The sequence below is a fragment of the Glycine max genome, chromosome 9 (assembly GCF_000004515.6).
Source record: "Glycine max cultivar Williams 82 chromosome 9, Glycine_max_v4.0, whole genome shotgun sequence".
In the NCBI taxonomy this organism is placed as follows: Eukaryota; Viridiplantae; Streptophyta; class Magnoliopsida; order Fabales; family Fabaceae; genus Glycine; species Glycine max.
Window position 1 is genome coordinate 3,326,399 of NC_038245.2, and position 13,650 is coordinate 3,340,048.

At 31.5% G+C, this 13,650-nt stretch overlaps 2 protein-coding genes and 1 non-coding gene across 3 annotated transcripts; 1 reads left to right on the forward strand and 2 right to left on the reverse strand.

Annotated features, from left to right (window-relative positions):
• Window positions 1-3,436: 3,436 nt before the first annotated feature.
• TRNAT-AGU (transfer RNA threonine (anticodon AGU)) lies at window positions 3,437-3,510 on the reverse strand. The gene has a single exon. It is a non-coding gene; the product is annotated as a tRNA-Thr (tRNA).
• A 102-nt stretch (window positions 3,511-3,612) lies between these two features.
• Window positions 3,613-6,249, forward strand: LOC100499917 (uncharacterized). The gene is made up of 5 exons (NM_001251009.2): window positions 3,613-3,762; window positions 3,860-3,996; window positions 4,409-4,486; window positions 5,354-5,610; window positions 5,923-6,249. The coding sequence occupies exons 1-5, from the start codon at window positions 3,696-3,698 to the stop codon at window positions 6,029-6,031; spliced, it is 648 nt and encodes a 215-aa protein (NP_001237938.1). The 5' UTR covers window positions 3,613-3,695; the 3' UTR covers window positions 6,032-6,249.
• Window positions 6,250-7,170: 921 nt separating this feature from the next.
• LOC100779494 (uncharacterized) lies at window positions 7,171-10,467 on the reverse strand. The gene is made up of 6 exons (XM_006586845.4): window positions 10,070-10,467; window positions 9,231-9,439; window positions 8,557-8,833; window positions 8,386-8,471; window positions 8,178-8,272; window positions 7,171-8,092 (listed from the first exon to the last, which is right to left on the reverse strand). The coding sequence occupies exons 1-6, from the start codon at window positions 10,343-10,345 to the stop codon at window positions 7,851-7,853; spliced, it is 1,185 nt and encodes a 394-aa protein (XP_006586908.1). The 5' UTR covers window positions 10,346-10,467; the 3' UTR covers window positions 7,171-7,850.
• Window positions 10,468-13,650: the final 3,183 nt, after the last annotated feature.

Sequence of the window (13,650 nt, forward strand, 5' to 3'; positions counted from 1 at the left end):
AATCTAAGGTATAATTTTTTTTGGCTTAATTATGGTTTTTGACCTTGAATTTGGGGTGTGTTTTTAGCCTCTAAAATTTAAAATTGCTTTTTTTTTTTCCTTAAATTTTTGATAAATTATTCTTTTTAGTTTCTGACATAATAAATAGACATTTTGTGATGGCTTTTAGCTGATTTGCATTTTAAAATTTGCACAAAGTGTTAAAAAATTGTCACAAAATATTAAAAAATATCATAAAGTGTCAATTTATTATATTGGACTAAAAAAATAATTTCAAAATTCATTGATTAAAAAAAGTAATTTTAAATTTTAGAGATTAAAAAAAATACTTTTAAATTCAAGAACTAAAACAATAATTAGATTTAATTGTTTTAACCCTAGAATATGAATTAATTGTTTCACTTCAAGTAATCCGCCAATATTAGACTTCACTTGCCATCATTGTGAAAATGAGAAGTGCTACTAAGATATTCTTTAACACATTTTTTCATACATACATTTTTTTTTATTGATTAAAAATTATTGAAAATTACAAATTTTTGTGTCTTATCTCTCATTTCATAACTCTTCCAATTTTGTAATTTTTAATAAGTTTTAACCAATAAAAATGTGTTAAGAGGAGTGTGTTAGCACTTATCTTGTTAGCACTTCTCTTGTGAAAATTGAAACGAATTGGCAGGAGTTTATTGGTTCCAGACATGCATAAGATGTGTGGAGAGAAGCTGAACTTTGGTCCATCATTCAAGAACCAGTAGTTAGCTCAGAAGTTTTAACGAGTTTCCTGTTCCTTATCCTCACAAAACTAAAAATGATGATCAATTGTCAAAAGTGACAACCCTTTTCCAGTGTTTATTATGGCGAAGAAGAAATGAAAATCTATGGGAGAACATTCTAAAGCCTGTAGTCTCTCAGTAAATATGTCATTACAGTATCTTCAAGAATGGAAGGCAACTCAAGTTCGAAAATGCACCTCATGCAAATTAATCGGTGCACAGACAACCGAAGTCCTCAAATACGATGCTCCAAGCCTACTATTGGTTACTTGAAGTGAAAGGTTGACACTTCAGTATTCAATGATGCTGGCGTTTATGGAGTTTCGTCCATTGTAAGATACCATAATGGACATTTTATCCGACACTCACGTCTTATTTTAGGGAGTTATCCATTGCCTCATGAAGCAGAAACATAAGGATATGATTAGATACAAGTCATAAGTACTTTAGTTAGTTTCTTTATTGGAAATGTATAGTTTTTTTTTTTAGTAGAGAAACTCTAAAAAAAAAAAACATTTCTAATAACACTTTCAAGATATTATTATTGAACCTGATTGCAAGCATATGGTAGATAATATGGTGCAAGGAAAATTCCAGAATAATGAGTTTGGTGAAGTTTTGAGACAATGTCACGAGAAACGTAGATTAATACAAAACTGCTCTATTTAGTTTGTCATTAAGCAAACAAATCAAGTTAGTCATTATTGCTTGACAAGGTTATCTCAATTTTACACTAGTTCACAACTCCACATATCTTTGAATTGTGTCATAGTTCTCCCAGCAATACCAACCATTATAATATTTTTTCCCTTTTTTTTCTTTTATCACCAAATCAATCTTATAATTAGGGATGTTCATGGTCACGGGTCATTTGTGACTTCAAATTAACCCAAATCGATCCAAATAGTTTGAGTTTGATCATTTATGTATTAAAATCAAACTGAATCGATCAAAATCGTTCATGCATGAGTTGGGTCACAGGTTTAAATTTATAAATTCGATCAAAATCAAACCAAACCGATCAAAATTGATTAAATTTTTTAGAGTTGTTTGATTTGACTTTAAATATTACTAATATTGGGACTCCAAGTATTGAAATTGCAAATGTTAAGACCACTAGTGTTAGAACTTAAGGTATTACTTTGAGGTACATTATTATTTGTTTTACCTTTTTTTCATATTTATTTTTTCTTCCATGTTTATAATATTAATAGATCATATTTTGTTCATTTGTTTCAGCAAATTTGATTGCAATAAATTTGGTTGTAGCAAATCTGGTTGGAGCAAAGCTTATTGCAAGAAATTAGTTTGAAGAAAATAATTATGATTCAGACTATTATAGTAAATTTTGTTGAAAATATTTTGTTTTAATTTGTATTAGTCTATTTTAGAATATTATGTTGATGATATTAAATAAATCAATTTTACTACTTTCAAACATTTGATAATATTATGTTAATTGTATTGAATGTTTCGATGAATCATGATATAAAATAGTAGTTTTAAGAAAGAAAAAATATCAAATTTAAATGGGTAATCCATTAGCCTGAACCGAACCAAATCGTTCATTAATGGGTTGAGTTAAGTTTTATTATGAAAATCGAATTGAACCGAACTGAACCAATCAAATTTGATTGGGTTAAGTTCTAAATTTGGCCAAAACTGATCCAACCATACTTATAACTTTATTACAACACTGGTCTATCATCGGTCCGGCCTACAATTAATTGACCCATTATGAGGTGGAGTATCTATTGATTTTGCTGTTTAATAATCTTTGTCAAAAACTGACCACTTTTTAAAGAATCTTTTTTCTTAATTACATTATTTTCATTCATAGGACTCGAATAGAAGACCTTGTGTAAAGAATTCAAAGCAATTTCACTTGAACCAAATGATGTATTGATAGATAATAATTATTTTTAACCAAAGTAATTAATAATCTATTAGAACATCCGTATTTAATCAAAATTTCTTATAAAAAATATTTTTTTAGTGTGTCATATGTGAGTTATAACTTTATATAAATAATTGTTGTTCATGAGTTACTTAACTTTGTATTAAAATAAGAGAGAGAGCAAATAATTGTGAGTTAAAAAACTTGTTAATAAAAAATTTCTTTAAAAATTAATTAAATTATTTAAGATTAAAGTAATAAAAATTGAATTTTATAACCGAAGAGTATGAGAGATGCTCTTGAGTGACTTGGGATATTAGTGGAAGAAGAAATGAAATAGGCTATGTACTTTTATAAATATGAAATTTGCTGAAAAGTATATCGAGACTAGAAAAGCTCGACACATATATAAATTGGAATACTCTGTTTTAATTAATTAGTCATGAATTCCTATAAAAAGAATACTCAGAAAAAAAAAGCCTATAAAAATAATTGACTAGTCATGAATTATTGAGTACATAGACGTCATTTAGTTTATTTTCATTTCCCTAATTCCAGTTCGAAGTAAAAGCCATTTTATGTTTAGAATTTAGATGTAGTACTCTTAAAACAATTTACAGTAACTTTTTTTTAAAAATTAAATGTACAAAAAATACCTTTTTTAAATTAAAAAAAAAAACGAAACACAGATATTCATTTTAGTTTTTTGATCGGATAAAAGGGTTAAATTAGAGCAGACTGGACAAAACACATAATTAAATAATCTTGCTCTCGTTGAGAGTCGAACTCAAGACCTCCCGCTTACTAAACGGGTGCTCTAACCAACTGAGCTACGAGAGCTGCATGTAATTTGAAATCTCCAAAATATATTTAAAAAATAATTATATGGTTGATAATTCCTTTTCCCGCATTTGAGAGGGATTCAGACACGATCACGTTGTCATCAAATCAAAACACATCACTTCACTTCACTTCCCTTCTCTCTCTCTCCGACGTACATTTCCATCTTATTAGGGTTTCTTTCCATGGATTCCGATTCTTGGATTTCCACGCGCATGTCGTCCTCTTCACGCCGCTATCATTCGCGATCTGGTTTGTCTCTTTAACATTCACGAAATTTAATTCCCCTTTCTTTCTTTTTTTTTCAAGAAATATATTATTTTTATTATTGGTATTCTTGGTGCTGCAGATCTGTACGTGGAGGAGAGTGAAGGGAGCGATGATTTCAGGGCGGAGTTTCTGTGCCCTTTCTGCGCCGAGGATTACGACGTCGTTTCCCTCTGTTGCCACATTGACGACCACCACCCTATCCAAGCCAAAAACGGGGTTCGTTCGTTTCTCCGCAAATTAACTTCAATTGGTTCTTACATAGCAAAACTTTTTACCTTATGTACTGTTTAGTTGGAACTACAGACATATGTGGTATAGGCATGTGGTGCTTTCGAAGTACCAACTTATTTCCCATGTTTCTGTTTCTTCTTTCCTATACCCAACTACCAGCACAACCTTTTAAAATAATCAAAGTTAACAATCAGAGTAAAAAAAATAAATAGATTGTGTATTTTTATTACTATTTTCAATTCCTCCAAGTGTTTTATTGAGGTTGAGTGAGCGAGTGAGTGAGTAGAGTAGGTCTGCATGGTACTTGAACAACAATATGGGTTTTCTTTGCTCACAACATTTTTTTAACCATTTTTTGTTTTGTGCCTAAACTTATATATTTTTATTGTATCTTTAGGTGTGTCCCATTTGTGGGAAGAAGGTGGGATTGGATCTCGTTGGACATATTACTACGCAACATGGGAACTTCTTGAGGATATCCTTTTTGCAAGTTGGTCTGTTTCTCATGTTTTTGTTCTTGGTGTTTCTATTCCTGTCTACTTCAGTTATTTGATAAATTTTAAATTGGCATTTCAGTTGTTTAATGCTCATGAAGTTTGAAAACTTGTGCACATGATAGAAGAAATAGGAAGTGAAATAAATGATTTTTTTTCTTTCTTTCTGAAAAATTGAAATTGACTTGTGTATTTTAGTTTTTGAAAAAGTTCGATGTGACAACTTTTGAAAAATTTGAAACACAGAAATCAATTTTAACCTGCAGAAGAAGTTTGCCTTCATACTTTCTTTTACCATACTTGTTAAGAAGCTCATCTCTGCCAGGCCAAGATTTGTTGGTAGATAAAATTTCAATTTGCACATTTATTGCCTTCAACCAAAAAAAGAAAAAAAAAAGTACCTCTGGAAAGCAAAATGTTTATGCCAAGAGTTTGTATTGTACGTGCCCACCCATCATTATGAATGGTTAGCTGTTTAAAGAGTGAATGTGTGATAGATTTCAATGAGCCAACTTGAGTATGTTTAGCAAGCATTTGTCTAGTTTATTTGAAATGAGGAACAGTGGTTACTAGCCTCATAAGTATGCTTTATCTGACAAATTTGAATTTTTTCAATGCGGCTAATTGTTTAGTGTAGTTATTCTAGTGATTTTAGCATTTTTAAGTGATAATATTGTCGGTTGTCTCTGTCCTATGTCTATGTATGTAGAAGAAGTATCTCTAAGAGATGAATCCGGCTCTTATTTCATATTTGCATGGCCTCATATAACTACTTCATTTCAAGTACTATTCTTATGGTCAAATGTTATGGATTAAGACTTTAAAGTTTTTCCGTAACCAGAATATACGTGCAGCGTAAAAGGAGGGTCAGGAAAGTAGGCTCTGGTTCAACAATGTCTATATTGAGAAAAGAGTTACGAGAAGGAGCCTTGCACTCCCTTCTTGGAGGTTCTTCATACTTAGCTTCCTGCAATTCTGAGCCTGATCCTCTGTTATCATCTTTTATGTTTAACCCAGCTGTAACTGATGATTCTGCGAGTGCAAAACCTCCTTCTGTTGAAGATGCTCTAGTAAAAGAAAGTTCAAAAGACGATTTCTTGGAAAGGTAAGGAATGTTGATACTGCTGTTTGATCTAGCTTTGTTTTGTTTGAGAAATGAATGGGAATTTCAGGTAATAGTTTTAGTATATGATGCATGCTCTGGTGCTATAGGTCTTTTACTCTATATGTGGTTAAATTTGTGGCCATAAGTAACTGATGAAACATTGTGAGTGCCATCTGGAGTGATGCCTTGATTTCATACCTGAATTGTTATATAACTATTTTAGCATTGTGTCATACTGCTTCAAAATCATTTTTATTTTTGTTACTCAAACGATTTGAGAACTTCTGGTTTGACTATTGTGTATGGATACAGAAAACCTCAACAGTTACAGCTGTCAGAAGAAGATCAAGTAGAGAAGGCTCGGAGGTTTGAATTCGTGCAAGGACTTCTGATGTCCACCATTCTTGATGATATGTTATGACTGCATCTGTAGCTCATATGCCATTATTGTATTAGGAGCTGGAGCTATAAGCAAGAGAAAGAGAGAGTTATGCAAAATGATACGAAGTGGTAGTAGCTGCATCGGATAAAATATGCAATTTGTCTATAGTTATGTTCATAAAATGCAACCTTTTTTTATATCCTGCTTGTGTTCTATGTTAGTTCCAAATAATCAATGGAAATAAAATTCGTTTCACGAGCATGGGAACAGCAGAATTCGTAGACCATTTTTCTGTTTTTTTTAGGTTTGTCTTCTAGAATTTAGTCGATGACCCATGTATATAAAAAGTGTGAGAGTGCTCGAGTGTTGTCAATTTGAGCTAGTCTTCTGCACCAATTGGTTGAATTTTCGTATGGAGCTTGACGAGAAGAGTTGTTGTTGGGACCAAGTATAAGTTCGTTATTAGTTAAATGTTTCAAAATATCTGATTATATACATTGCATAATGGGTACGCAAACTATTAAATATATTTATATACTGAAGATTATAAATGTATTTATTAAAGTCTTATTCGTAATATAATAATATTTAAAATATTATATTTTACTAATATGTTCCCATGTAATTACAAGGAGGGGGGTTGCAAAGCTTCTTAATCTTCAGAAAAAGACGATTTAAACCAAACAATAGGTATCATTGAGTTTGAATTAGTTTTAAAGATACTTAATTTTAGTCTTTTTATTTTAAAATAAAGATACTTAATACTTTAGTTTTGTAGAATTTATAATTTTAATTCTTTCATGAAATTTGAAAAGTGTTAACAGGTACCAAATTAATCTGATGGGATCTGTTACTCTTGTTTGATAGTCGTGGATTTTATAAAAGTAAAAAATTAAATATCTTTATTTTAAAATAAAAAGATTAAAATTATGGATTTTAAAAAATAAAATTAAATATTTTTATTTAAAATTGAAGAACTAAAATTATGAAATTAAAAAAAAAAAATTTAAGCCTTTAAAATAGTTTACTTTAAAGTTTAAATATGATACCATCATAAATTCAAATGGAAGCATAAAGGAAGAAGAACAGAAGTAGAAGTGAATTTGGAAAACAATTTTTAATGAATTATTGCCACTTACTGGTTTGGTTAATGACGTAGCTTTTATACACGGAGGAAGTTGGTTACAAGCCTAACTAACTATTAACAACCATAATTAGAGGTCAGTTACAAGACTAACTAACTACTAACAACCATAATGAACTACCAACCACTAACATAGCTAATATCAACCAACTACCAACTACTAACACAGCTAAAGCTATTGTTTTACTACTTTTTAGAGAAACAGCTTTAGAAAAAATTAATCAATTCCCACAAGTGCGCATTGGGAAGGATTACTTGGTCCACGTGAGTTTTTGTTGAACTTCATGGAATTTCTAAAAGAGGTCTAGGTTATCAAAATATATGAATCCTGCATAGCGAAATCAGTTTAATCAAAGACATTGATTTATGCATCTCACAGTAAGGATGTGTATAACTGTATGTAGTATATTGAAGATTAAGATGATATCCAATCGTCTGTACAAAACCAGACAATGCCTAGTGAAATGCGTATTTTAAATACACATTTGGACTAGGACCTTTTCTAGTTTTCTTCACTAGTATTAGGCAAGTCACAGAAAAGAAGCAGAAGCTGTTGGTTCTTAACACAGAAGACCAAAACTTCTAATATGAAACATTTCAATACGACTATTCTTTACTACTTAAGTAGTAACCTTGCTATTCTATTTTTAAACTCAAGTGATCCTGATTCCTGACAGAACTGCATAGGCTGCTTCAGTTTAAAGAAAACTCTGTTCATCTCCAATATGGATAATGTGACATGAAGTAATTGTAATCAGGATGGTTAACTTGCAATAGCCTAATCCAGTTATCAGCGGCTCGCAACAAAGAATTGGCTTTCTGACCTTCAGAAACCTCATCAGGATCCCAGACAGAAGCTTTCAACTTGTGAAAGGCAAGCCCAAATATTGGTAATGATAGCTTGGATGACAAGTTCATACCTCTTGAACAAAGATGGAATCCATCATTACTTAAACCTGATTCAGACAACAAAGTTATAGTTGATTGATGACCCTTGAATATAAGCACATACAGAAACTAAACAAAGACATCAATACATACTTTGCAAAGCTGCTGTTGATAGGGAATGGAAAGTCAGGAAGCAGGCACTCATGCTCTCTAGTGTTGGACCAGTGGGTATTCTGTATATTGGATACCTTTATAATATATGCAGGAAAAAATCATTTTAAATTAGTAATTGATTAATTATCATGTGCTTTATACAACCCTAACAATCCGATTAACCAAAAGGATAAGATAGAATATTTACCAAGCCAAAGAAACCCAACTTGCTGAGGAAAGATCGCAGCTCCGGTATGTCTTCAACTCGGGAAATTGACGTGTAAGGTCGGAAATCTGGGGGCAAGAAATATGAATCTATATTAGGATTGGAAAAGATAATCTATCAAGGTGGAATTGAACCAAAGGATAATGATCTTGCCTTATCTGCTAAAGGCTCGCGATTATAAGGATTTTCATGCTCAAAGTATTCGAATATAAGCTGACTGGGTGGGTTGCAGCTCTCATTCTCATCACTTGATGAACTTGTTAAAGGTTTACTTAGTGAAACTCTTTTTGAACATTGATATCTTGCATCTGACGAGTTATCCTGGTTCCAAGTGCCATGCACACTCTTTGCCCCTTTTTCATGACAATAGCCACTGCTGCTGTCACTGCTTGTCTCTGTAGCAGATTCAGAGTCTCTCTGACTGGGTCTCCTGTAATATAACAGAAAATAGAATGATACCATTTCATAGATACAAAAAATAGTAGTAGTATCCTATGTCTTGTAATTCAGCCAAAGTGATAAACTGATGAGTGAAAAGGGTAGGAGATAGGTGCCTATCGTTTGAAAAATAATAAATCAGTCTCCTTATTTTACATTCCAAACATCTAAATGATTGTGGTTGTCACTAAAACAATTCTAATGAATATCACTAATTCCTCTCTCCCTCTCTCTTTCACTAAAATATCCTCAAGACTTAAGTCATGATTCACAACATGAAACCAATCTAAATTGATATAACAACCACAAATTGCCAAACAAACACACACAATAATCAATATTGGAAAGACAAATGTAGAACTAAAATGTTTTAAGAATGAAACACTGACCTTAACCGTGGGGAAGGTTTTGATGGATGAACATAAAGCTGAATGGCAGACAAGGAGACATTGTAATACTGTGTGACGCATTCACTTCCATCCAACACCAACGGAACACCGGCCCCATATGCACTCCATTCCTTGAAAGATTCCCATAAGTCCCCAAGCACAAAGTACGCATGCAACTCTCCCTCCATCGTTTTCCATCTCTTAATTCTCTGTTCATTCCCACCCAAACCCAACTTAATAAGAACAATAATTCCCTTTAAAACAAACCACAAAACTGTAAGAACAATACTTACATACAGCTTCATTGGTGTTTTTCTTATTATTCTCAATCATAATTAAAATTTTAGCTCGTTAATCCTTTAATACAAACCTTTATTACGTGAATTAAGATGTCAAACGCCAACTCTGATAAGAGAACACCACCAACAACACCTAAGGAAGTACATCTAAATTTTGTCCAAACTGCAACCCCAACTCTACCATACTTTTTTATATGGTCCTATGTTAGAGATCATAGTGTTGTCTCCTAACCCATTGGGTCAAAGACTAATTCCGCTCCCTATGCGCCAAGAAAATTTTACACACGATGAAAATGAAAGAGTCTCACGAGACCTTACACAACTATGCCAATCCTATGGGTTCAACTCTACCATACTACCATTAGCATTATAAATACTAAAATCCAAGGGGCATTCTTAAAGTGATCAATGAAACAGATATTTCTTTAAAAAAAAAAAAAAATAACAAACTAATTTTCCACTCCAAATTAAGAAAATTAAACTGTTGAAAGCAAAATAAAAAGTATCATTTGAAAATTGAAAGGCACTGAATTACTTTACCTGAAAATATTGGGCGGGAACATGTGGTGTGGTGTGCTCCAAGAACCGACGCAAGTTGGAGACATCACACGTTGTTCCACTCGAAGAAAAAGAGCAATCCGAAGAGGAACCGGGTCTGTTCTCCGACAACGTTGATTTCTGCTCCTTCTCATGATCCTGTTCTTCTCTGTATTTCCGCAACGGTGGTGGGTAGTAGTAGAAACGGTTCTCGCCGAGGTAACGGTGGTTCCTCCTCACATTCCCGCCGGCGACGACGGCGCCACCGGAGACCGACATTGACAACTGAGTTCCGGCGTTGAAAGTTAGTTAGAAGTTAGAACTAGGAAACGACGACGTGTCGGGATACCAGGTTACAACTAACTAACGACACTGCGAATTAAAAAAACAAGGCTTTTATTATTTATTTATTTGTTTATTCATTTTTTTTGGTTTTGATTTTCATTTTTATTTCTTCAGAGACGGTACTGGAAGAGTCTAGAAGAAAAAACAGAAATTACAGAGCCTATAAAAAAGTGTACCACGTTCACGTATTTAGCTGGTTTTCCAAGTGACACGCAAAAAGTGAACAACACTTTGCAAATCTTAAGGACTTTCTAGAAATTTCCAGAAAATAAGGAAAAATACTAACTACTGAAACTGCCGTGATGAAATAAATACGTAAATAATGAAATTTCGAATGTTTCTAGCTAGGTTTAATATTATAGTAGTAATAATTTATTAATACTATAATAATATAAGTTGCTTGTGAAATTGAGTAAGAAAATTAGTAATCAAGTAACCCAGCAAGGAATGGAAGTGTTTATTAAACAACATGCTTGGTGTGCGTAGTGTATAGTATGGAGAATGAAGATGTTGAACAATATTTTGGACACTTATATAGGTTAGTTTTGTGGGTTGCCAATGATGAAGGGAACGCCTCTGCTCCCACTCTATATCGCAATAGTTAGGCAGATCAAACTAGCTTGCTAACCCTAATATGGATTTCTACCCAGTTTGGTTAGCTCTAAAATCACGTTTCCTGCCAAATTAATTGAATTCAATAGTAGGTCAATTTTTTTCGGTAACTAGTTTAATTTCCTAGGACGAATTTGAAAGTGAATTAAATTAGTTTTAAAGATAGAAGGATTGTTAATTTTCAAATGAATAGAATTGATTTTATTCTCATTGAAATAGAATCATAATTTGAAACAGTACTTGAGTTGAGTCCTGAGAGACTTGCTAAGAAAGAATACTTGTGTTGAGTGTATATAGATATACTTGAAAGATTATTTATTTGAAGTCTGAATATACTTGGAACAAGAATATTTGTAATAGTCTAGATGAAATTTCGAATAGTGAGATTAATCAATATAATTTTGTGTTTATTTCTCGTTTTTCCCTTACTTTTTATCTTTGCTAATGCTAGACTTTAACTTTTGCCTTAAATGATTTGCTTCATTTACTAAGTTTTTTAAAAAATATTGTTTTACACCATACGGTAACCCATTTGTCTGTTCATGTTGTGCATGTTTTAAAAAAGATTGTCATTTTTTTTATAAAAAAAATACATGATTCTCCTTATTCCTGCGTTTCTGTCTCAACCTTCTCAAACTATCATATTCTCCTTAGACTTATTTGTATCGTATTTTTTAATTTCCTATCTCTTCTAGTTTACCTTCTTGTATTTTTCATCTCTAAATTAAATTTTAATAATTGTTTAAAAAAATTATCAACACTTAAAAATCACTTTATGTCGCAGCTTAAATTATTTATTATAAATTTAAAATATAATTTATATATTTTCAAGATATTTATTTATTTTAAATGTTAATTATAATAAAATTTATATATTAAAAATAATTAATTGCTGTAGTTTACAATTATAATATAATTTAGATCCTACACATACTAATTTGGTTTGTTTAAGTTTAATTACTCATTTTATCTTATAATTACACAATCTTTACATTTTACTCTTTATATTTAATCATTTATTTTGGTTCCTACATAAATACTTTTCTGTTCTGTTTTTTGTCTTAGCTAAAAAAAAAAAACTTAACACCCTTAACAATAGATGATATTATGATGTTGTCATGTGTTGCACTATATGTTTTAGGTCCTATACTTCCATTATTTTTAATGTTGACTTAGAAATAACTCATTTTCCACTTTATAATATTTATGTTTTAGTCTTCACCTAGAAATAACTCATTTTAGTCTCTATATAATATTTTTTTTTTATATTTTATTTCTTATCAACACCTCTCTGTTCCCTTGTTCCTTCTCCTCCTTTTCCACCTACTTATTTGTTTCCTTCTTTTCTTTTTTCTCATCAACACCTCCCTCCTCCTTTTATTTTTAGGGTTCTTTTAAATCCTCTTATATCTTCTAATTCTCTTTGATTCTAAATTAGAGAGTCTTGAAATTGTAGTGTTCAAATTAAACACACTTCTTGGACAAAATGAGATAATCCTGCAAGTAGCGATTTGCATTGCACTCCTTATAGTGGTGGAGACTTGTTGCATCATTTTAATCTTGATACATAAAATGCCTAAAGATATACGATGTTGAATGATGAAATGCTTGGAGATATATAATGTGCCAAACTCTTGTCGTATCATTTGTAATTTTAGTCTTGTTACATCAAAACTTGAATATTCTGAGTCATGAACTTCGTTAGTTTTAGATTCTCTAACACAACCACAAAAAAAATTGATGGTGTAAGACAATCAATATTTTTTGACAATTGTTAAACTTCTAGAAATTGGAAAATGAAAATGTTTTTGCCATGTATCGTTGCCAGATACGATTTTTGGTGACACAAAAACATTGTGATCTAGAAAATGAATTAAACAAAAACTCCCATATTTTAAGCATTTTATGTAGCAAAATAAATTGCAACAAGTTCTTGTCACTACAATGAGTGCCAACAAATTGCTACTCGTAAGCTACCTCATCTTGTCTGAAAACTAAAGCACGTATGAACTATGCAATATCCCAATACTTTTCCATTTAGCAGGGTCAATGCATAGTTGATGTAAGATGATTTAAAAGAAATAAAACCTGAAAAATAAAAGGAGGAAGGAGGTTTGATAAGAAAAAGAAAAGAAAAGAAGGAAACAAAGAGGAGAGAAGAGAAAGGAGGAGGAAGAAGGAAAGGAAGATGAATTGATAGAAACTAAAACATACAAAATTTATTTGTAAAAAACCAAAACAAATAATTTTTAAGTGTAGGACTTTATAGAAATTGTGCAGGTATAAGAACTAAAATGTAAGTATATGAACTAAACGTAAAACATAATACACATCAATGTCACATTATTTACTCTTAGCCGTTAAGTTTTTTTTTTTTTTTAATAACAAAGACCAAAATGGAATTATAATTATTTATATGGAGATTGAAATGAATAAATTAAGTGTAGAGACAAAAAGTACAATGTGTAGAATTATAAAAACTATAAATTGTTTTTTTTTTGTTTGTTTTTAATCGCAACCCTGTATTTGGCCCCGAGTTCTAGAAGTGCGTCCACAAATACAATATTTCCTCCATGCTGAAAGACTGGTTGCAGTAACCCTGAATTTCCTATTCTTAAGTTTTCACT

Coding starts and splice junctions, on each gene's coding strand:
- LOC100499917 (NM_001251009.2), top strand. CDS start 3,696: ATGGATTCCGATTCTTGGATTTCCACGCGCATGTCGTCCTCTTCACGC. Junction 3,763..3,859: donor CCGCTATCATTCGCGATCTG/GTTTGTCTCTTT, acceptor TTGGTGCTGCAG/ATCTGTACGTGGAGGAGAGT. Junction 5,611..5,922: donor AAAGACGATTTCTTGGAAAG/GTAAGGAATGTT, acceptor GTATGGATACAG/AAAACCTCAACAGTTACAGC.
- LOC100779494 (XM_006586845.4), bottom strand. CDS start 10,345: ATGTCGGTCTCCGGTGGCGCCGTCGTCGCCGGCGGGAATGTGAGGAGG. Junction 9,440..10,069: donor TTCCCGCCCAATATTTTCAG/GTAAAGTAATTC, acceptor GGGAATGAACAG/AGAATTAAGAGATGGAAAAC. Junction 8,093..8,177: donor ATCAACAGCAGCTTTGCAAA/GTATGTATTGAT, acceptor TGTCTGAATCAG/GTTTAAGTAATGATGGATTC.